The sequence below is a fragment of the Rattus norvegicus genome, chromosome 7, assembly GCF_021556685.1.
Source record: "Rattus norvegicus strain SHRSP/BbbUtx chromosome 7, alternate assembly SHRSP_T2T, whole genome shotgun sequence".
Lineage (NCBI taxonomy): Eukaryota > Metazoa > Chordata > Mammalia > Rodentia > Muridae > Rattus > Rattus norvegicus.
The window spans coordinates 30898904-30921104 of NC_141540.1; the positions used below are offsets into that span (position 1 = coordinate 30898904).

General features: G+C 48.8%; 1 protein-coding gene across 1 annotated transcript in view; it reads left to right on the forward strand.

Annotated features, from left to right (window-relative positions):
- The window catches only part of Nt5dc3 (5'-nucleotidase domain containing 3), a 56539-nt gene that overhangs the window by 28700 nt on the left and 5638 nt on the right, over positions 1–22201 (forward strand). The window contains 10 exon segments of the mRNA NM_001134887.3: positions 416–471; positions 4860–4950; positions 5948–6085; positions 9263–9323; positions 9727–9829; positions 9969–10070; positions 12013–12094; positions 13132–13218; positions 14332–14472; positions 21258–21322. Of these exon segments, the coding sequence (NP_001128359.1) occupies positions 416–471; positions 4860–4950; positions 5948–6085; positions 9263–9323; positions 9727–9829; positions 9969–10070; positions 12013–12094; positions 13132–13218; positions 14332–14472; positions 21258–21322 (926 nt within the window).

Consider the following 22201-nt stretch of genomic DNA (forward strand, 5'->3'; position numbering starts at 1 on the left):
TCATACGGTTCCCCTTTTTCTTTTGCTCATATGCCATACCCTTAAAAAACACCTCAGCTAACAAGCAAGGCTTTTGGAAACTGCACGCAGTGGTTCTCAACCTGTGGGTTGTGACCCCTTGGGGATATGATGACCCTTTCACAGGGCTGGCCGTGTCTCAGACCACCGGGAAACACAGATATTTATACTGTGGTTCATAACTGTCTGTTAGGAAGTGGCAAGGAAAATAAAATTACGGTTGGGGTCACCCCAAGGCTAGGCTCACAACGACAGTCAAAGGGTCGCAGCTTCAGGAAGGTTGAGAACCACTGTGTTAGGGAAATGTAATGGTGACAGGGTTTATAACAACCCTTGGATCACTCGGTTTACATGCACATTGTAATTCACGTGTGTGCACATGTTTATGTTCCTAAAGGCAGTGTTGATGAAGATTGATGCCTTTCATTACATCCAGATGGGAACGGTGTACAGGTAAGCAAGGGTTGATTTGCAGGTGTGGCCCGGGGACGTCAGATCTCAGGTCTGGCTAACTGACCCGGGTTAAGGGAAGTGGCCATGTGTAGATTACACTTCTGCCACTCCCTGACTTGTTCAGGAATATGTAACAGGGCCTGGTGCAACCTAACGCTGAGGGTTTGGCTACGGGATGCCTTCTGGGGCTTGAGGGTGGGTGAGAAGCCACACAGGTGAGCAGTACAGCCCAGAGCGGCTGGTGACGGTGGGCAGGCATGCTCTCAGGTCATGGGGAGCCATCAGGAGGAGGCTGACTGGGATGCTGAGAGGGTCCTAGGGTGCTGGGGCGAGGTGGGTACATATCATTCTCAATATGGTGATTAAGGTGTCGGATATTAAGATTCCCTTTCTTCTTTATTAGAATTCGTAGAAGTATGTTGTTTAGATAGAAATCTCTCACTGTTGAAATGAAAGGTTTTGTCTTGACATTTTCTTATTAGGGAGGGGTCTAGGAGGGTGTAGTTTGTCTCTTATACTTTAAAAAGCATGGGTGCTATAGTTTGGTTCTTCTCTCATACTCTTACTTTCCTACGAGAGTAAAACAGGTGTGCAGACCGCCAGCCCTGTGCCCTCTTCTCTGTGCATGCACATGCTCACACGTATGGTTTCTAGACAGTGGTCACAGTGCTTGGTTCTGCCCCCATCTTGGACTTCAATGTTACAGCTGTCATTCTTCGTGCTGACTCCTTAGGTCTCACCCGTGGACTCACAAACAAGTGGTGATGTGCACTCCAATCTTCTTCCTTGTACGATGATCGCTTTTTCCTTAACTTAATAAATTTATTTTATTTGTTTCTTTCCCTGCCTAGGCGTGTTTGCTTCTTCAGAACGTCACATGGGTCAAACATGATTACTTTCCAATGACTTAAATGTTTATCTTTTTATAAAAAAACAGACGCTGTCCTCTTGGTGCCGTCTAGTGTGGCTGCTTGTCTCAGGGAAGACTTCGTCAGAGGACAGCGTTATAGAGTCGGTTCCAGGGATCAGACCCAGATTAGCCGTCACAGAAGTGAGGGTCACCAGTGTTAGGAAGGGCCTCGCCTGATTTTTTCTTTTGTCGCTATATCTCTGTCTTAGTTATGGTTTTACTGCTGTGAGCAGACACCATGACCGCAGCAACTCTTATAAGGACAACATTTGAATGGGGCTGGCTTACAGGTTCAGAGGTTCAGTCCATTACCACTATGGCAGGGACATGGCAGCATGCAGGCAGACATGGTGCTGGAGAAGGAGCAGCAGAAAGAGACTGACTGTGTGCCACACTAGGTGTAGCATGATTGAAACCCCAAAACCACCCTCACAGTAAAACACTTCCACCAAAAAGGCCACACCTCTTATAGTGCCAATCCCCATGGCCAAGCCTTCAAACCCATGGGTCTGTGGGGGCCATTCCTCTTCAGTCTCTGTCTCCTCCCTGGCCTCAGGGACAGGTGCCCCTCTCGTTTACACGTGTCCCACAGTGGACTTGAAGTCTTTGGCATATGTCTACGTTTCAGGCATTTTATTCTACCTACTTTCAACTCTTGGCTGCTTCTACACAAGTTTTTAAATTACTGAGTTCGTTAAGACCCTTAGTAACTGAAAATGAACAGGAACTGGTTTACTAATAAGAAACCACATTGCTTTGCTGACTGCAGTCCAGGGACAGATCTGGCTGACTCTGAGCTTGAAATCGACATTGTCTGAACTCACCTCTCTTTCTTTCTTTCTTGTGTGTGTGTGTGTGTGTGTGTGTGTGTGTGTCTGTGTGGCTGTGTGTTTTCATTTATGTTTACCTATGTGTGTGTGCTTGTGTGTAGAGGTCAATATCAGGTGTCTTTCTCAGTCACTTTATTTTTGAGACAGGGTCTCCCCCTAAACTTGGGGCTCACCATTCGACTGGACTGACTGGTCAGTAAGCCTCAGGGGTCCACCTGTTTCAGCTTCATAGCACTGATATGTTTATGGGCATGGGGCCACTGTGTCCAGCTTATACTATCTGTCATCATCCTCCTCCTCATCATCATCGTCATCATCATCCTCTTATTAAATGTGGGTTCCAGGGGATCAACCTTGGCTCCTTATGCTTGTGAGATAAGGACTTCACTGACTTCATGACTTGGTGTTCTCAAGCAACACTAGCTTGCATCCCCCAGCCTCAGCTCCAGAGAGAAGAGAAGCTTCACTTCATTAGCATAGGGAGTGGATGAGTTGGGCAAAATTAACAGGAGGCCTCTGTTCCACTTTCCCCTAGACGCCTGGCCTGTCTCATGCTCCTCTCCCCTCTCCTTGCCTTCTGGAAATCCCCCATTCCTACCCCTATCTATGGCCCACTGTAGTCTGTCCTGTTTCATCCTCCAGGTCTGAAGTGGTCCTGCTCCTTCCTTGGTTCATGCCAGGCCCTCCTCACCCCCCACCGCACTGTTGTCCCCTCTGTTTATGTCTAAGTCCCTGTGTTGTGAACGACTCTCCAGGGCCCAGCGTTGTGCGCCTTTCTCTGGGGTCATCCTCACTTCCTCCTTGCTGCCTGCACATCACTGGTCTCAGCAGGCTCGTGATGCTCCGGAAGCCTGGGTTTCTCTGTCAAAGGCCAACTCCAGAGCCTGCTCTGTACAGGTGGTTGTGTGGTGGAGGTATGTGGGATGGGCAGGCGAAAGTGCATTTCTCGCTCCCCTCTAAATGAGTCAAGAATAAATAGTGAGAAGAAACCTGCAAGGTCCAGTTGCACTCGGTTTTAAGATCTGCTGTAGGTTAAGCCTTAGGTTTCATTCAGCCGTAGCACTGGCTGCAAGGCCAGGCCTCTGGGGCTTTGTGGGGAGGCAGGGAGTGGGAGAGAGAGGGAAGCCTCAGCCCTCAGCTCATGGTTCCCCTCAGGCTTTTGCTTGCTTTCCTTCCTTGTATGGCTGTGTAGATGGCTGCTTTGCAAGAGCTGTTCTCCAAGGTCAGTCTAGAATGGTCTGCTTTGCTAGCAATGTCTTATCTGATTGCTGGAGCACAGTGTTCTTTTGTTCTCAAAAGGCCAAGAGTTGTAACAAGTCAGTCAGGCAAAATGTCAGTGGATGCAGTGGGGTGCCTTTAAACCTAATGTGGGGAGTGGAGATAAGAGGATATCACATATCAAAGCAGAAACCATATCATGTGTGCACCTCAGTATCAGGTTTACACAGAGTGTGTACCTCAGTATTGGGTTTACATAGTGTGTGCACCTCAATATCAGAAGGCTCCGTGCCTAATCACCTGTTAGAGCTCCTGCTGTTCGACCCGCCCCTGTGGAAGGCAGCCAGGCCTAGCAGTTTCCTAGTTACTCGTTCTGTTTCTCAAGTGCTCACCTGTGGAGAAGGGCGGAAGAGCAGTCCTCTGGGATGGGAAAGTCCATGTCAGCATGTGGCACCCACTCTGCATGCAGAATGACACTTGAATACACTGGATAGGCAGAGACTGGACTCATTTGCAAGTTGCAGGGGCCGGCAGGTGGTGAGGGATGCCTGCCTGCCTGCCTGCCTCGGGTCGTGGGTATAATCCACTCAGCCTCCTGTGTGACCCTTTCTACCTCAGCACTCAATAGGGGACAGCAGCGGAGGAAGAAGAGTGAATTAGAACACGAATAGCCTTTCTCTGCTCGCATGTGTGAAACACCCGGGCCCAAAGCGAGTCCTTGGCAAACCTTCCATCATAGTGGGCTGAGAGCTGAGAGACCCTGGATTTAAATACTGACATGCTGCTTTCCACTTTGCTAATGCATGGCGGCTCCTGTGGGAAGAACAGTGACTCTCTAGAATGGGTGACTAGTAATGGAGCGCCCAGGCGTAACCCTGCTTGGCATGTCTGAGGTGTGATGTCGGGTTAGTTAGTGCTGTAAACCTGTTTTGTTTGTTGTTATTTATTTTTTAAGATTTATTTATTATATATAAGTACACTGATGCTGTCTTCAGACACACCAGAAGAGGGCATCAGATCCCATTACAGATGATTGTAAGCCACCATGTAGTCGCTGGGATTTGAACTCAGGACCTCTGGAAGATCAGTCAGTGCTCTCCAGCCCATTGTTGTTTTCTGAGACAGGGTTTCTCTGTGTAGTCCTGGCTGCCCTGCAGCTCTGTCTGTAGACCAGATTGTCCTTGAACCCAAAGATCTGCCTGCCTCTGCTTCCTGAGTGCTGGGACTAAAGGTGCCTACCGCCACCGCCGGGCGTGAATCTGGAACTTGTCAGCAACAGAGGCCCTACAGTAATATCCCGCCCGCTGGCTGCAGCTGCTGCTGTGGCATGTTTTGTCTCATGGTGACAAGTCTCCTACCACAGTGGAAAACCACATCAGGAGACGCAGTCCAGAGCCGTTCTCTCCGTTGAGCATCTGTATTTTTTGCAGAGGCCTCAGTGTTGTTCCTGATGAAGAGGTCATTGACATGTACGAGGGGTCCCATGTGCCGCTGGAGCAGATGAGTGACTTTTATGGAAAGGTAAGAAAAGCCACCGGTCACCATAACATCAGCCTTTCTCCTTTGGCTGTTTGGTGGCTGGTAAAGCATCTGAGGGAGGTAGGACTGATTTTGGCTTCTGGTTTTAGAGGTCTTGGCTCTGATGCATCCAGGCCTGTGGTGAGGCAGAACATTGGTGAGAAGGGTGTGGGGGAGGGGAAATGGGTAGTGGAGGGAGGGAAGAAGATAAGGGTTTAGGGGCACAGACACATCTGTTTCCTATGGCTGAGCCCTGCCTCCTGTGTCAGCTCTGAGTTGGTCAGGACCTTAGTCTCCGGGTGCAGTTTATGATCTGGTGACTTCACAGTATCCCCAGCTGGTAAGAGCCAAGCCTTGGGCTCGTGGCATTTTGGGGAAGGGACATCTGTGGCTAAAGACCCTTTAGCTATTGGACTCCCCTGCTGTGTGTGTGATTGGTGGAATCCCATTGGGTGTGGAGGGATTGTAGATGTGAGAGACTACAGTGCTGAAGAACCACTGTGGGCTCTTGCTGACTCTCTGTCGTCCATGATGTCTCCCTCTGGAGGACGGCCTCTCCATCTTCTCTTATCTACCCCACTTGCTACCATCCCTGAGCAGGTGCGGCTCCACCTTTTTTTGGTCTAAGTCACTAAGTCACTAAGTCACTTAGCCAGAGGACCTGCATGTCCTGAGGTGGGCTGAAGCATTCTGACACTGAGGTCTGCTCTGCTGCCTCTGCCTGGGCGCGACTCCAGTGTTGCTATCCTCTGTGACCTCCTGAGAGGGAGAGGGAAGGAAAGAAGGGAAGGAAGCAGGAGGGCTACCTAAGCGTACCTAGGAAGAGTAGCTTCTGCTGAGGCTCAGGGCAGGGGAGCGTATCACTGTCTCACTGTTAGAAGGGCGCCCTGTGCAGAGGGAGCCGAGGGTGGGTTCCTGGAAACCCCTGACTTCCAGCAGTCTCTGCTGTTTGTCACCTCGTGAGACGGGTCTGCTCGTTAAGCCTGTCTTCCCTCTGCAGAGTTCTCACGGGAACACCATGAAGCAGTTCATGGACATCTTCTCACTGCCCGAGATGACCCTGCTGTCCTGTGTGAACGAGCACTTCCTGAAGAACAACATCGACTATGAGCCTGTGCACTTGTACAAAGATGTCAAGGTGAGGCAGAGGCAGGGTGACTTCAGGCTGCGGCTCTGTGGCCTCCCAGAGAAGGCCAGCTGCTATCTAGGGGTGTGTGTGTTTCTCTCTCTCTCTCTCTCTCTCTCTCTCTCTCTCTCTCTCTCTCTCTCTCTCTCTCTCGGCTCACTGTCTCTGTGATTGACAGTGGAGGTCATTAAGGGACACAGCTGTTTCAGAAACATCAGAACAATCGGGGCAGCTGCTCTATCACAGATGTGTCCGCTGTGACCTGGACTTATTAATTCTCTGGCAGTCCTGCCTGTTCTCCTACCTAAGCCTGCTATAAGGAGGATATCTCCTTCATACAGGAGAGGCCACTGTCCCCCATCATGATGCCCAGGTTGGGTAGGGAGAGGTTGGTTTATAGGGAACCTTTTCCTCATAGCCACAAAGGCTCCAAGTGACTCACTGAGGCCGGCAGAATCCCACTGGAGGGCTGCAGACAGATACAGCCCTTAGCTGCATATATGTACACGTTTTATAAGTTTGTGTATTTTTAGTTCATGTTCAGTCACAGTTATAGAATTCTATGTATTAAGCTGTGCCAACTTTCTTAATACTAAAAATATGTTCGGGTATTATTTATTTGATAATCACAGAGTGCTTACATTTTTACAATATAAACAATATAATTTAGTTTCCTTAAAAATGCCTATTTATTTTTTTATTGTATTTTAGTTTCTAAGTAAATGAACGTTTAGTACCTACCTATCAAGATTGCTAGGGGTCCAAATAACATAACACATGTAAAATAGCACAGTAACTTTCACATAGTAATGTTTCAGACAGTGTTAACTTTATGGAAATGTGATTTTTAAAAAACTTGTGCGTGTGTGGGGGTGTGTGTGTGCGTGTTTGTGTTTGTGTGTGTGTGTGCATGTTTGTGTGTGTGTGTGTATGTGTGTGCACATGCACAGGTATAGTGTTTTGCACCAATAATTCCATTTCATTTATCTATTATGTGTTCTTATAGCCACAGCTTTTGCTGTTGTTGCTGTTGTTTGGTTTTGTTTTTTGTTTCTGAGCCAGGGTCTCACTCTGTATCCCTGGCTGGCCTGGAACCTGCTCTGTAGGCCTTATGACCTTGAACCCTTAGCGATCTGCCTGCATCTGTATTCTGAGTGCTGGGATTATAGGCTTGTACTCCTGTATCTACCATAGCCACAATATCGTTTAATTGAAAAGATTTTCAAACAATATATTCTGCTCATGACTTCCCTTTCCCCAACTCCTCCCAGATTCTTCCCTTCTCCCCTCCCCCAACTCCTCCTTTTTTCTCTCTTTAGAAGCTAACAACAAAAGAACAGAATTTTAAAAAAAATAGAAGAAGAAACACACATATAACTGAAGTCCATAAAAGCACAAGATGAGGAACCATAATCTACAGACAAAAGAACAGTTGAGACGAAACATGCCCAAACAAAGCAATGAGCCAATAGGCTACAGCAATACCATTGAGTTCATTTTGCATTGCCCATCCCCTGCTATGTCAGGGCCCACCCTTACATGCGGATGATATACATGGTGAGATTCAGCTGGAGACAACTAATTAAAATATTTATATATTCTTAAAGATACATATTTTTAAATCTTTTTAAGAAAAGATTAATTTATTTATTTTATGTATGTGAGGGCATTAGATCCCATTACAGATGGTCGTGAGCCATTTATGGTTGATGGGAATTGAACTCAGGACCTCTGGAAGAACTGTCAGTGCTCTTAACCTCTGAGCCATCTCTCAGGCCCCCAAAGATACCTATTTCTATACCAAAATATTTTTATTGTACACTCATGGCCAGTGTAAATTTTGTTTTTATTTTTTTGAGACAGGGTTCCTCTGTGTAGCTCTAGCTGTCCTGGAACTTGATATGTAGATCAGGCTGGGCTTAAACTCACAGAGAATGCTTCTGCCTCCTGTGTGTCAGGATTAAAGGCTTGCACTACTATGTCTAGCTGTGTGTGTGCGTGCGTGTGTGTGTGTGTGTGTGTTTCGTCTACACGCATGTCTGTATACCGTGTGTGTGCCTGGTGCCCTAGTCTCTTGTGAGCCACCACATGGTGCGTTAAGAATTGAACCCAGGCCCTCTGGAAGAGCAGCCAGTGCTCTTAACCATTGAGCCACCTTTCAACTTCCCTCATCCAATATAGTTTTTACCATCCTGATTTCAGGATTTAGAGTCGAGGGTGCCTTGTACTTTCTCAGCCTCGCTTTGATAAAAATTGGGCTAAGTTTAAATATTTAGTTTCAACTCTCCTTTTGTGTATAGAGACACTCTATTTAAGACTCACTTGTAACAGGAGAAATGTTTACATGAAGGTTCAGGTTTTTCCTCCAAGGATTGCTACCACCAACAGCAAGCGCTCACAGAGCTGATGTTCCAGACTCTGTTCTGACTTTTATATTAAGCCTTTGTATTGGTGCTACTATTATCATTACCCCGGTTGAAAGACACCGAGGCACAGAGAGCTTGACTGTCTTGCCCAATGTCACACAGCAGGGCCTAGATTCTTCACCATTGCCTTCTGTGTTGGGTAAAAGTGAAATGGGTTTATGCTGAAGCTAATTGAGATTAAGTTTATAGCCCTGAGTGGTCCACTCTGACAGAAGTCTACCGGTAACAAGATAGACCTAGGCCCCTGCCACTGGTACCAGAAAGTTTCCATCACACTCCAGGAGTCTAAGAAGGGCTGCTAGACATCTCTCACCCTGCCAGCAGAGCTCTGCAGTGACGCCTGGTGACACCATGCTGGCACAGCCCTGAGCCTGCAATGGACTTTGGCTCTCTCTCTTTCCTGCATCTCGTCTTTGTCCCTACCTCTGCCTGACCTTACAGAACTGTTTGCGTGTAAAAATGAGGACGAGGGACAGGGACTCCCTTCCTGCAGGCTATCTGCCCTCTGTTTATCACCCTGCATGTAAACTGCTGTTTGTCATGGGGACCTCATTCAGAATTGCACAAATGACCTTCTCAAAGGAGGTCCTTGGAAACGTATGGCAACAGCCCGTGTCACTGTGGAAGCACAAGTTTGCCCTAGACGCCTCCGGGGCTAGCGTTGGGAGGTGTAGACCTTGGACTGACAGGCAGTGAGCCCCATGGAGCTAACGTCCTGCCCCCTCAGCTCTCTCTCACTGATGAGGAATCTGCCTTTTCACAGGACTCCATACGGGATGTCCACATCAAGGGAATAATGTACCGAGCTATCGAAGCGGACATTGGTAAGCGCTCAGCAGCACTTGCTGTGCTGGTGTGTGGGCGTTGGTGTGTGGGCGGTTAGACATCGCACCCCGGGGTGGGCGGGGCCGAGCAGGGGCCCCGGGTTCCTGAGGATTGTTTAAGGCCCCTGATCCTGCGGTGTAGATTCCTGGTGTCTTGTCAGTCTAAGAGGGGATGGCAGCTGAACCATATTATCCTTCTCTTCAGTAGGGGTGGGGCTTGGGGGAGGGGTAGTCTTTGTTTCCTGTGCACTGGACATTCCCATATTTCCCGGAGTCAGCCTTCCTTGAGACCTGAGTTTCCCCACTGTGCCTAGGACTCTGCGTGCCCCAGGTGCCCATCTCATAAGTGCCTGCAGAGTGCCCGATTCCGTCCTGACTGTGTGAACTTCCCTCTCATTCCTAGAGAAGTACATCTGTTATGCTGAGCAGACCCGCGCGGTGTTGGCTAAATTGGCTGCCCACGGCAAGAAGATGTTCCTCATTACCAATAGCCCCAGTAGCTTTGTGTGAGTTCTGTCTGTCCCCTGCAGCTGTTGGCTCGCGGGTCAGATGCCATTCGTTTTAGTAGCTGGAAAGAAATAGTTTGCAAGAAAATAAAAAACGTTCATCCCTTTGATGTCAGCTCACCTGGCTGCCTTGTTCCAGAGACAAAGGGATGCGGTACATCGTGGGGAAGGACTGGCGGGACCTTTTCGATGTGGTCATAGTTCAGGCCGAGAAACCGAACTTCTTCAATGACAAGCGGAGGTGAGGGCCCGTCTACTGGGAACTTGACTGTGTTTGTGAATACAGGCATGGCATGCCATCACGAGAGCCAGTAGCAGAATCATTAAGCATCTGAGACATAGTTTCTAATTTGTGACCTGTCTGACACTTAGCTTGGGGACCGGCGGGACGGGGCACATAGCAGACAGTGTTCTCAGTTGAGTGTGGGTTGCTGCGGTTCTGAGTCAGGCTTTAGAAAGCAAGACTACAGTGGAGAACAGGGATTAATGCCATACAGCAAAGCAGGCTTGGCCCCCAGATGCCTTGTGGGGTATGAGGTGTGAACACCACCAATGCCAGACTGCCTGGTGGCAGCTCTTGAAACAGCTAATTGGTGCATTTCAAACTGCAGTTGACTTTTGCAGAAGCCTGCAACCCAGCACAAGTCACAGCCATGTCTTATATAATGTCCTCCTGCCTCTGCAGCTTTGGGAAGGGGGAGGGAAGAAGTCAGGATCAGTCCAAGAGTACTAATGTGTCCTCTACCCTGGGGGCAGACTAGGTGGCCCCACTCCTAGAGGCCAACACAGTGAAGATTCTTATGCTAGCATTCTACAGAGAGCTTCTGTCTATCTATGGCTTACTTTGGGAAGGGTTTTCCCAGACCTTCCTTGACCTGTGGTTGGTGACTAGCACCCTTGTAGCTGGTGACCTACCTCAGTGGGTAGTTCTGGGGATCCTACTGTGGTGTCTGAAGTGAGGGCAACCTGTGTACCATTGGGGTGCTAAGAAGAGGCAAGCTCAAAAACAGAGCATACAGACTGAGTCTTGAGTGTGGTCAGAAGCTATACACCAGCCATGTTGCCTCTAGCCTCCTTACTGGGTTTTTAGATTCCTGTGGAGGCTGGGCCTCCCTTTACCCAGGCTCTTCTCAAACGTTTATCTGAGATGGAGGAGTCAGGCCTGGGCTCTTCCTGGGAGGGACTCAGCCCAGCAGTGTTCTTCCCCCCACCCCTTGTTCTGGAATAATGGCTGAAACATTCCCTCTCCTTCTGTTGTTTATTGAAGCCAACAGTTGAGGATGACTTGTTAATCAGAATGTCCATGTGCAGGAATGTTACACAGCCACTAAACATGCCGAACTTGGCTAGCAAAAGCCGCCAGCCTATCTTACTGCTAATGTGTTTCAGACTGTGACATCACACAAGAGGTTGCTGACAGGATTAAAGGAAAAGAGATATAAATAAGAGTACACAAAGTGATTTCCATGTTCCTCAGAAAGGGAAAATGTGTTCTGATGCATAAAGTGAGTTTCTATTTCTGTGACTGGAGAGACAATTACACAAAAAGACAGGCCGAGTCCCACAGGCTGTACCTGGGCGTGAGGGACAGGGCGGTCCTGCTTCCAGGCTCATCAGAGCTAAGGCCCCACCCCCGGACCTGGCATTTGACCCAGGATGCCAGAGTTCCATAGCATCTGCAGGCAGCAGAGTTCCTGCAGGCTTCACCTTGTGAAGCAGATGCTCTCTGTCCTGCTGACTATGCTAGGGCAGGGGGTGGTGACCTTTCACACAGTCACATATCAGATACTTAATGACTCATAACAGTAACAAAAAAGTTATGAAGTAGCAATAAAAATAATGTTATGGTTGGGGGTCACCACAACATGAGGAACTGTATTAAAGGGTCAGGGCATTAGGAAGATGGAGAACCACTGTCCTAGGGAGACCTGACTAAAGGGCTCGTGCTTGCCAAGGGTGGTTGGCTCTAGAATTCTTTTCTTTTTTTTCCTTGCTCTTCATCACCTACTGTGTGTAGTGGGTCTGTAGTGGGGTCTATGTTGTGTGGAATGGGGTGACCTGGGCCAGGGGATGCAGTATGGGTACTTCCTGTTCTCAGTGACTCCCCACTTAGTATCTTGTGGAGCAGAGAGCTTTTAACTGTTACCATGTATTCTAGTAACATTTCCCTTCTCTGTTGCTAGACCTTTCCGAAAGGTGAACGAGAAAGGTGTCTTACTCTGGGATAAAATCCACAAGCTGCAGAAAGGCCAGATCTACAAGCAGGTACGCATGCCTTCTCCGGGCTCCTCCTGTTGTTTGCCTTGTAGTCACAGGGGCTGCGGGTTCTGGGACCGGCCAGGTGCTTGGGACAGCCGGGTTCCCTGACTATAATTTATAATAGATTATAATTTCAGATTAACTCAAAGTTGCCCATTAAAAAAAAAATAACGTTTAAGGCGCCACCCTCTCTAAAATGTAAAGTGTCAGTCGTAAACCTCGGAGATTTCTCTTTGAGGTGCGTCCATCTTGCTTGGTTGTTCATCCAACGTATTTCCAGCTGAGAAACATTTCATGTGCAGTTTTAAACCCCCGGCCATAGAACAAGGCTGTCAGGAGTTCGAACCATGGCTGATCATTTTTTTTCTGAACATTATCAGAGTCGTTTTCTTGACTGAACATTCTCGGTGGGTTGACAACAGCCTGCGAGATTTAGCAGTGAGTGTATTTTCTAGGCCATAAAAACGTTCGTTTTAATTCAGACGTTTTACTTCTAACAAGTCAGAAGATTTAGATGCGTCTCCCAGAACTTTCTGTGAGGATGTTTACAAACGAGGTGATGTTGTGAGTGTTCACCCTCAAGGGGATTGGCAGAAAGAATCAACTGTGGCAGCATAATAAAATTAGAAGTCGTTTCTATAGAATCACGGTCTCGGCATGTTTGATTAGTGTAAAGATAACTGCAGGGAGGCGGATGCAATCTGGAATGTTCTTTTGTTGTTTCTGAGACAGGCTCACTGTGTAGTCTTGGCCAGCCTGGAATACGTAGACCAGTCTGGCCTCGAACTCGCAGAGGTCCGCCTGACTCTGCTTCCTGATTGCAGGGCTTAAAGTTGACCACCGTCATGCCTAAATTTTTTCAGAGTACATTTGGCATCAGAGAAAAGTCTGAGAGGTTTGTTTCCATGGGTGTGCTTTTAGCTTTTTAAAATAAATCATAAGCGTTAAAAATGATTTTTCTGAATTTTAAAGCAGGTATCGTAGACTATGGGCCCCTGGGCGGTTTCTGGCCTGTAATGGTCTGTGTTCCTCTTCCGTTGCAGGGCAATTTGTATGAATTTTTGAAGCTCACTGGATGGAGAGGATCCAAAGTACTGTATTTTGGTGACCACATATACAGTGATCTGGCGGTGAGGAACCTTTCTCCTTGGGGGGGGGGGTGTTTCTTAGAAACCCAGAGTGCGGCCCAGTTTTGAAAGTCTCCCTTTTACAAAACAGGAGAGGTCAGAGTTGTGAAAAGATAGTTTTGTTTTTCTCTTTGAGGTGATGGAAATTAGAAAGGTACTCACAGATTCAATCAGAAACGTGTGGAAAGCTAAATGCAAGGACCTTTCTTCCCTTTTGTCAGTATGTCAGAAAACTCCAAGAGTGCACGCGCATGCTCACAGCTCCCTCAGCCTCTTAGCCTGGTACATGGTGGATGTGTACCGGAGGTCTGGGAAGTTCTGCAGTATTGAATAAAGGATACTCCCCACACGTGTGCAATACTAGGGTTTGAACCCAGGGCCTTGTGCATGCCAGGCAGGTGCTGTACCATTGGTCTCCTTCCCTGGTCCCCTTAAAAGTCTGCATCTCGTGGTATATTGCTCTAGCTAACCTGGAAATCTTGACCTAGGATCACAGGGGTCCCTCACTCAGCTTCAGTGAGGGTTGTTCAGGGCATTAGGGTTGAGCCTGACCCCTGATCTCACAGACCATGTTTTGTTTTTTCCCCACAGACCATGGTTAGTGGTTCTATACCCCCAACATTCCCCCACCCCCACATGCCCCCCACATGTCCCCACATGCTCCCCCTGTTCCTCATGCCCCCACATCCCCCATATGCTTCCCAACATGCCCCCACACTCACATGCCCCCACATGCCCCCCATGTCCCCCTACACCCCCGTGCCCCCACATGCTCCCATATGCTACCATGCCCCCACATGACCCCCACATGTCCCCTTACGTGCTCCCCCACATTTCCTCCACATGCCCCCCATGCTCTCGTAAGCCTCCCACCCTCCTTTTTGAAGCAGCTATGAATCACAGCCATTATTTCTAGAATGGGAACTTTCCCTGGGTGATATGGTCAGAGCCCGGGGCCAGATTGGTTTTAATTAAGTGTAATTCATCGCATTCAGCTTGGTTAATAACTAACCATTACACATAAAGACCGACTGAGCAAATACCTCCCAGTCTGGGACAGGAGGCATGGTATTGAGTTCTGAGGGGACTGAGGCGCCCTGTGGTTTCTGTGCTCAGGATCTGACCCTAAAGCACGGCTGGCGCACTGGAGCGATCATCCCCGAGCTCCGCTCCGAGCTCAGAATCATGAACACGGAGCAGTACATCCAGACCATGACGTGGCTGCAGACCTTGACCGGGCTCTTGGAGCAGATGCAGGTTGGCTATTTTTGTTTTATTTCCTCTCATTTTCCTCCTTTAAGCCTCAAGATGATTGCCGATCAGAACAATGTCCTGTGCTCTGTGTCTGATTATGAAGTGTAGGTTAAGTTGTCCTCAGCGGACTGCAGAGTTGCTAGTGGTTATCTCGTCCTTCCCCCATGATGGGACCCTTACAAACGTCTCCGAGAGCCATCTGGAGAGCCTTTGCAAGGGTCTTACAGGCGGGCGCTATTCTTGTGCCTCTGCTGGTGAAAATTGGCCTACTGGGGCCCACTGTTATGCAGGACCACTCTCCTTGCCTTTAGATCACCAGAGGACTTCCTGCTCTGGCCTCAGTTTCCCCACGTGTAAAATGAAGGGTCTTTTGGAATGCCATCCTAGGTACCAAAGAGTCGAAGAGCAGGCTGGGATCCCAGCTGCCTCTACTGGCAGTGTGATTAGCTCTTTCCTGGAGTTCAGTTTTAATTCATGTAGCCAGCGTGGGGCAGGGGTGGGGTTAAGACCGGAACATTTGTTAGGCTCACATCCTGCCCCAGAACATTGGCCCTCTCTTATACCTGTGACAGCTTGTTTCAGGGCCATTCATCTCATGAGCCACCTGTATTCTCTCCGTGCTGTTCAACTGGCCACACTGTGAGTGAGTCAAGATTTTAGGTTGACACTCTTGGCCACTCTTGGCCGGCACACCTGCGGCCTCTGGTCATGGCCCGCTGCCCACAGCTTCTCCTGCCAAGCTTTGAGGAGAGGCAGGGCAGGCCAGGTCCTCTCTCCCAGCGTATACATTCCAGCGCGTGGAGCCCTGCACGTCCTTCAGGTTGGGTTCTGGTAGGCTCTCGAGACCTTGGCTCTTCTGATGGGGGCAGGAGGGGCAAGGGGCGGGGCGGGCTTGTTTTGTTTTCTTTACTGTGTGTGTTATGAGGTGATTTTCTAAAAATACCCCATGCCAAGTCTAGGTTACTGCAGCTGAGCCTGTGGCTGTGTCACATGCTGGCACGGTGATAGTAGCTATTCCTCATGTGCTGGCCATCGTGACAAAGGCTTGCGCAGTGCATAGTGGTCCTCTACTACTCACAGGCATCCGTCCCGGGTGCAGGGGCAACCTTTTCACTTGAGAAGAGGCGGCTGGGTTTTAATGATACAGAGGCTCAACTTTAGGCCATGGGATGCCTAGGTCTGGGCTTTGCAGCACCACTCTGAGGTGATTGCTTCCTTAGGGGTTGTGGGGCGGAGCTAAGAGCCTGTCGTAGTCTTGTTTATGGGCTCTCTTTCTGTGTTTTTAGTTTAGTTGCCTATGGTTAAGTAGTTTAAAAACATGAAATGGAAAATCTTGGAACCAAACAATTCATAAATTTTAAACATTGTTTACAGTGTTTTGTTAAAACTGTTTTATTATTAGGTACTAATCCCTTATTTTGTGCCTTATTTATAAATCGATCTTTGGTACAGATTTGCACAGACAGGAAAAACAGTATATAGGGTTTGACAGTGCCCATGGTTTTAGGTTCTAGGGGTTCGGGGACTGCCCTGAGGGTAAGGGAGCAGGCTCCTGCCTGACTTGGATTCTCTCTGTGACTGAGCATCTGGTCAGACTCACAAGTGACCTGCGTGTCATGAATGTAGTAACCGCACGACAGATGGCTCTGGAAACAGGTTTTGTTTATTTTCCTTTCTGGCCTATGAAAAATGCTTGATGGCTAAGAGAATGGGTAGCCTTGGTCAAGAGAATGGGTAGCCTTGGCTAAGAGAATGGGTGGCCTTGACAATATTTCTGTGACATGTGGAATGGATTACACACGACTTGGGTTAGGGAAGTAGGGAAAGGGAATTAACGTGCATGTTCTACCCTGATTTTATAGGAGAGACAACTGAGGCTGAGAGCTAAACTTTGATTACAGAGTACTCTGTGGCATGAAACCATGCAGCCGTGAAGTCTGACTGACTTACGGTCAAGCCCTTGTATTCATTTCCTCCTCTCTGATCTCTGGGGCAAACCTGAGATCACAGCCTGCATATGTCTGTCCAGAGATTCCCTGAGCTCAGCAGAGAAATCCTTGGTGCTGGCCTCACACCCTTTTCCTCTCTGGTCATTACCTGCCTGGTTCCGAACCTCTGATGTGTTAAAGCCCTTGCTGGTACCACAGTTCAAGGGGCGGGGTGTCAGTTAAACATACTTGGATGAGCGTCTTTTCTCACTGCCCTGCCTCTGCACCACAGCCCCAGTCTGGAAAATTCTACTGACCTGACGATGCATGCGTCTAGAACGCTCCTGTAGGTGGCTATTTTCAGAGTATCTAGCCCATTTCTAAGAAAACGTGTCCTGTGACACTGGGCTTAACTTGACAAAGCAGCAGAGTCATTTGGAGCTAAGTCTGATGAGTTAAGCAGAAGAACAGAAGTTTCTCCTTAGTCATGAAGTACGTTCAAAATTGTCGTGACTGATTCTGATACAGCTGGTGACAGTAGACCTTGGCAGGAGGCCGTTCAGACCACGAACAGACTCAGGGTCGGCAGATTCCTTTAAAGGCCAAGAGTGGCTGTTGTAGGGCGTATGGGCTGTGCACTATGTCATAGCATTCAGCTTTTCTCAGTGCTGCCAGAGATCATGTGACCAGTGGCTTTAGCTGTCCCAGTAAGCCACGGATGCTGAATACAGATTCCAGGTCATTTTTGTGTGACGAAATGATTGTTTTGTTTCTCAACCTGTTTTCCTAAAGAGCCCCGTTCATCAGCTCACAGGCAGGCAGTAGAATGGGGGCTGCCTGGAGCTGGCTGACCTGGTGTCAGCTACTGGGCTGCCCTGTTCAGACAGGGAGGACGGCGCTGCATTACACAGCCTATGTTTACCCACACAGAGCTGGTTACATTGAGTGACAGAAAGACGGGTGAGTGCCCGTGGGTTTCTGTATTAGCTGCTCAGTGAGATAAGTAATAATGATAGTAATTGTATAGTAATTTAATAAATAAGTAATAATAAATAATATTTCCAGGCAGTGGTGGTGCATATCTTTAATGCCCGCACTTGAGAGGAATAGGCAGGTGGATTTCTGTGAGTTTGAGGCCTGCTTGGTGTACAGAATGAGTTCCAGGACAACTAAAGCTTCCCAGAGAAACCCTGTCTTGAAAAACAAAAACAAAACCAACCAACCAATCCAAAAGCATGACCGTGACTAACAACTTAGACCCAGATACTTTAAAGCGGGCTTCAGATACTCGAGGTTTGTTTGACAGTGTCCCGTGTAGGAGAAGGGACAGCACACGAGGGTAGGTTTTCTCACATGGGGGACAAGCACGTTTGATGCTGATGATAGGTTCAGGTGAGGAGATTCCTAACGCAGTGCAGTGATGGAGAAAGCCCTGGAGGGTGGGTGGGCGGGAGCCATGCCAGGCCCAAGAAGAGCTGTGTCAGGGCAGACACAGGGCCGGGTGCCCCTGCTCTGAGAAAGCTGCTGCTCTGCCCTTTTTATTTACTCCGGTAGCCTGCGGTTGGGGTGTGCTGGGTACCCCCATCGTCCTTGGGTGCCCTCTAACTTCAGGCCAGGACTGGTGAGCTGGCTCAGTGGATGAAGATGCCAAGTGTGATGTCCTAAGTTCAGTTCTGGGAGCTCAGGAGAGAATCTCATCCTGCAGTTTGCCTTGGACCTCTCACCTCCTCATGATGACACGTACATGTCCACTCCCCAAGTGAATAAAGTGTATAAGAAAAGCAAAAAACTTAGAAACAGGACTGGTGGTAGAAAAGCAGAGGCGGGTGTCACGCTGTCTGCCCCATCTCTGGCAGCGCTGGCCTAGAGAACGGTCCTTGAACTTCGAGCTTCCAGTCTACTCTTTCCATCTACGGAGCCTGCGCTGAGGACTGCAGAGGGGAATTTGCATGGCTTCTGGCAGCCACTTTGAGAAAGAGGTTAGAGTAGCCCAGTCATACCCTGGAGACTTCTGTCTTGCAGGTGCGACCCTGCCTTACTCATACCAGACTGCTGTAAGTCTGCTGTAGACCAGTGGCTTAAGTACCACCTGCTTCCTGCAGTCCTGGGGACTGGGAAGTCCCTGATTGAGGTGGTAGCTGTCACCATTGGCAAGATCTGGCCTCATATGTTAGAGAGATTAGAGAATTCTGAGGACCCCTTTATCAGGTCACCGATCACATTAATAAGAGCCTCCCACTCATGAGTAAATTACCCCTGACCCCTGCCCGCCCCAACTAGACCTTCTAATACCAGACCTTGGAGGTAGGTAAGCAGTTCTGCTTAGGAATGTTAGAGATACAAGCTCCCACTCCTTCCTGCTTATGTAAGGTTCCCGGGACCTACTTCATGATTAGGATAGAGTGAAGGTCAGAGTCGAGGCTGAAGATTGGGCTGTCCCAGGGTTTTGCTATGGCCTGTTCCCACAGTGGAACACCTCTTTCCCCTCCCCCATATTTTGCATGTCTTGAAGTTCCTTTTGGTGCCCTATGGATTTTACTTCTAAATTCTCTGGTGGTGTAAATTCATTGTTAATTTACAATGCGGACGCTGGTGCCTTAGAGATGGCCCAGTAGTTGAGAGCGCTGGCTGTTCTTGCAGAGGTCTCAGTTGGATTCTTAGCACCCACATGGCATCAGTAATTATAGTTCCTGGGTATCTGACGCCCTCCTCTGGTCACCTTAGGCATGACATGCATATCACTAACTGAAACCATGCCATTAGAACTCCTCTCAAAACTCACAGCTTGCTGGCTGCTGCGGTAGAGCACAGCTAGGGTATTTTCAGTGACAGTTACTTTCTGGGTGATGTTGACATATCAGGTGTCTTAGTCAGGGTTTCTATTCCTGCACAAACATCATGACCAAGAAGCAAGTTGGGGAGGAAAGGGTTTATTCAGCTTACACTTCCAGTCGCTGTTCATCACCAAAGGAAGTCAGGACTGGAACTCATACAGGGTAGGAACCTGGAGGCAGGAGCTGATCAGAGGCCATGGTGGGTGCTGCTTACTGGCTTGCTTCCTCTGGCTTACTCAGCCTGCATTCTTATAGAACCCAGGACCAATCCAGGGACAACACTACTCACAATGGGCTGGGTCCTGCCCGCTTGATCACTAGTTGAGAAAACGCCTTACAACTGGGTCTCATGGAGGCATTTCCTCAACTGAGGCTCCTTTCTCTGTTGACACATAAAACCAGCTTAGTACACCAGGCAAGAAATCCAAGTCTTGGGCTCAGCCAGGACTGGTTTTGTCTAGTTGACTATTGAGCTGGGCAGATGTGGCCAGGAGGTCTTTGGCTATCATGTGGGAATCACGTGGTTTGTTGTATTGTCTTGTCCTCTTGAGTCCTAAGGTCACCTCGTGGTGGTGAATTGAGTCAGCACCATGTGTGCCCTGCCATTGTGAGCTTCCTACTCTGACTATTTATTTAGCAGTGAAAACTCTGGCAAGTGCCACATAATGGCCGGTGGGGCGCTGTCAGTTTCTTTTTGCCATCTGCTCACATTTTGACTCCTCAGAAAGTCACATTTCCCTTTCATGGAAGCTAATGTAACATTAAGGGATATAAAAACTAAGACGTCTGCTGCTCTCCTGTCTCTGATTAGTTAAAAGACATTCAGTGCTCATTTCCAGATGTTGTGGCTTAGTTAGAATCTGTGGGTGTGCCGCCACGCACGCCGCCACGCACGCCGCCACGCACGCCGCCACGCACGCCGCCACGCACGCCGCCACGCACGCCGCCACACGCCGCCACGCACGCCGCCACACGCCGCCACGCACGCCGCCACGCACGCCGCCACGCACGCCGCCACGCACGCCGCCACGCACGCCGCGTAGGCCACACAGGTCACGAACACTACATCCACTTCTCAACCACTGCGATCATACTTGGGGAGGAGGGGCAGTAGGTATAATGTAATACATATTTGTAAAAGGCATGCCACACATTTCATTTGTAATGTGTTTCTATGTAACATTTTATGTTTCATGTTTTCATAATTTTACATCTTTAATTGGTTAAGCTACACTCGTCTTAGAGCGGTGCGTTTTCGCACCTTCACACACCTCCTCGTTTGTGTGAGGTCAGAGGATATCTTGTAGGAGTTGGTTCTTTCCTTTCAACGGGGATAGAACTCGATCACCAGGCTTGATGGCAGGAGCCTCTGTCTGCCGAGCCATACTCCAGCCCTAAGCCAGTGTCTTTGTGAGGGTTTCTGTTGCTTCACAAAACAGCATGACCAAAAATAAGTTGGGGAGGAGAAGGTTTAGTTGGCTTGTACATCCAAGTCCGAATTCATCACCAAAGGAAAAGTCAGGACAGGAACTCACACAGGGCAGGAACCTGGAGGCAGAAGCTGATGCAGAGACCATGGAGGGGTGCTGCTTACTGACTTGCTCCTCATGGCTTGCTCAGCTTGCTTTTTTATAGATCCCCGGACCACCAGCCCAGGGATGGCATCACCCACCATGGGCGGGGCACTCCCTTATTAATTAATCACTAATTAAGAAAATGCCTTACAGCTGGATCTTACAAACACATTTTCTCAACCAAGCTTCCCTCTTTTCAGAAGACCCTGGTTTATGTGTCAAGTGGACGACAGAGCAGCCAGACCTTAGGTTTCTAGTAATGGAAAGCTGATGCTTCCTGTATGTCAGGAAGCCAGGCTTTCACTTGGGAAAATGGAAAGGTCACACAAGTGCCCACCTGTTAGACTTAGGTACAGAATTCCTTCACAAAGAGTTGCCACTGAGAAACTCTTTCAGCCGAGGAGTGTGTTTGAGAGCAGAGCCCTGGAAACTGTTGGCTTATGTCCCTGCAGGTCCACAGAGATGCTCAGTCACAGCTGGTTTTGCAGGAGTGGAAAAAGGAGAGGAAAGAGATGAGGTAAGCCTGTCTTGTGTGTGCGTGCTGTGCCTCTGGGGCGACACCAGCAAACAGCCTGTTTTAGCTCCCAGGAGTGACTGTGTCTCCTGAGTATCCAGGATCAGTTCTCTGCTGGTGGTGACGTATGGTGTTTCTACAAAGCCAGCTTGTCCATCTGTCCTCTGCCTTGAAGGAGGTGGCTTTTCCTTGTTTTTCCTCCTGGCCTTGACTAGCAGCACAGTTGTTGGTAGCTGGTGGCACATGTGGCTGTTGGGACTGTGCTGGGTGCCCCCTCGGGGTCCCTGCAGTCTGGCTGTGCTCCCTGCTGTTTCAGGAATGTGCCCCCAGCCTTTCTTGGTGAAGAAGCCTCTGGTTGTCAGAATTCTCACCAGTGTGTCCTTAGGAAGACAGCTGCCCACAGGGAGCCTTCCCATGAAGTACTCTGTGGATCACATGTGGTTGGCTCCATGCCCTGGCATAGCCTGAGACTTGGAAACTGATTATTTCTGGGGCTCTGGTCCCCGTGTGATGGCAGCCTGGGTTGACCAGGATGTTGAGGGGTTCTACAGAGGTCAAGCCTCTGTTGAGTCTCTTCTTCAGACTGTTGGCAGCTCAGGCTTATTCTGATTTGATTTGTTTTGCTGTAAAGATGTGGAGTCGAGGAAAGTGGGAAAGGCGGTGATGTGGTTTGGCTTCAGGGCCCCATCTCTGAAGGCCTGGGGTCTGTCTATCTACAGTTTATGGCTCACTCACTTCTAGGAACCTAAAGTGCTTGGTGAGGAGGCTTCACCTGCTGGAGATTTCTTGTTGGCTTCACATCTCTAATACCCCCTCCCCCCCTTTTTTTTATCTCTCTCATGTTATTATTTTTGTTTCGTTTTTGTAAAATGGGTAGGAGTG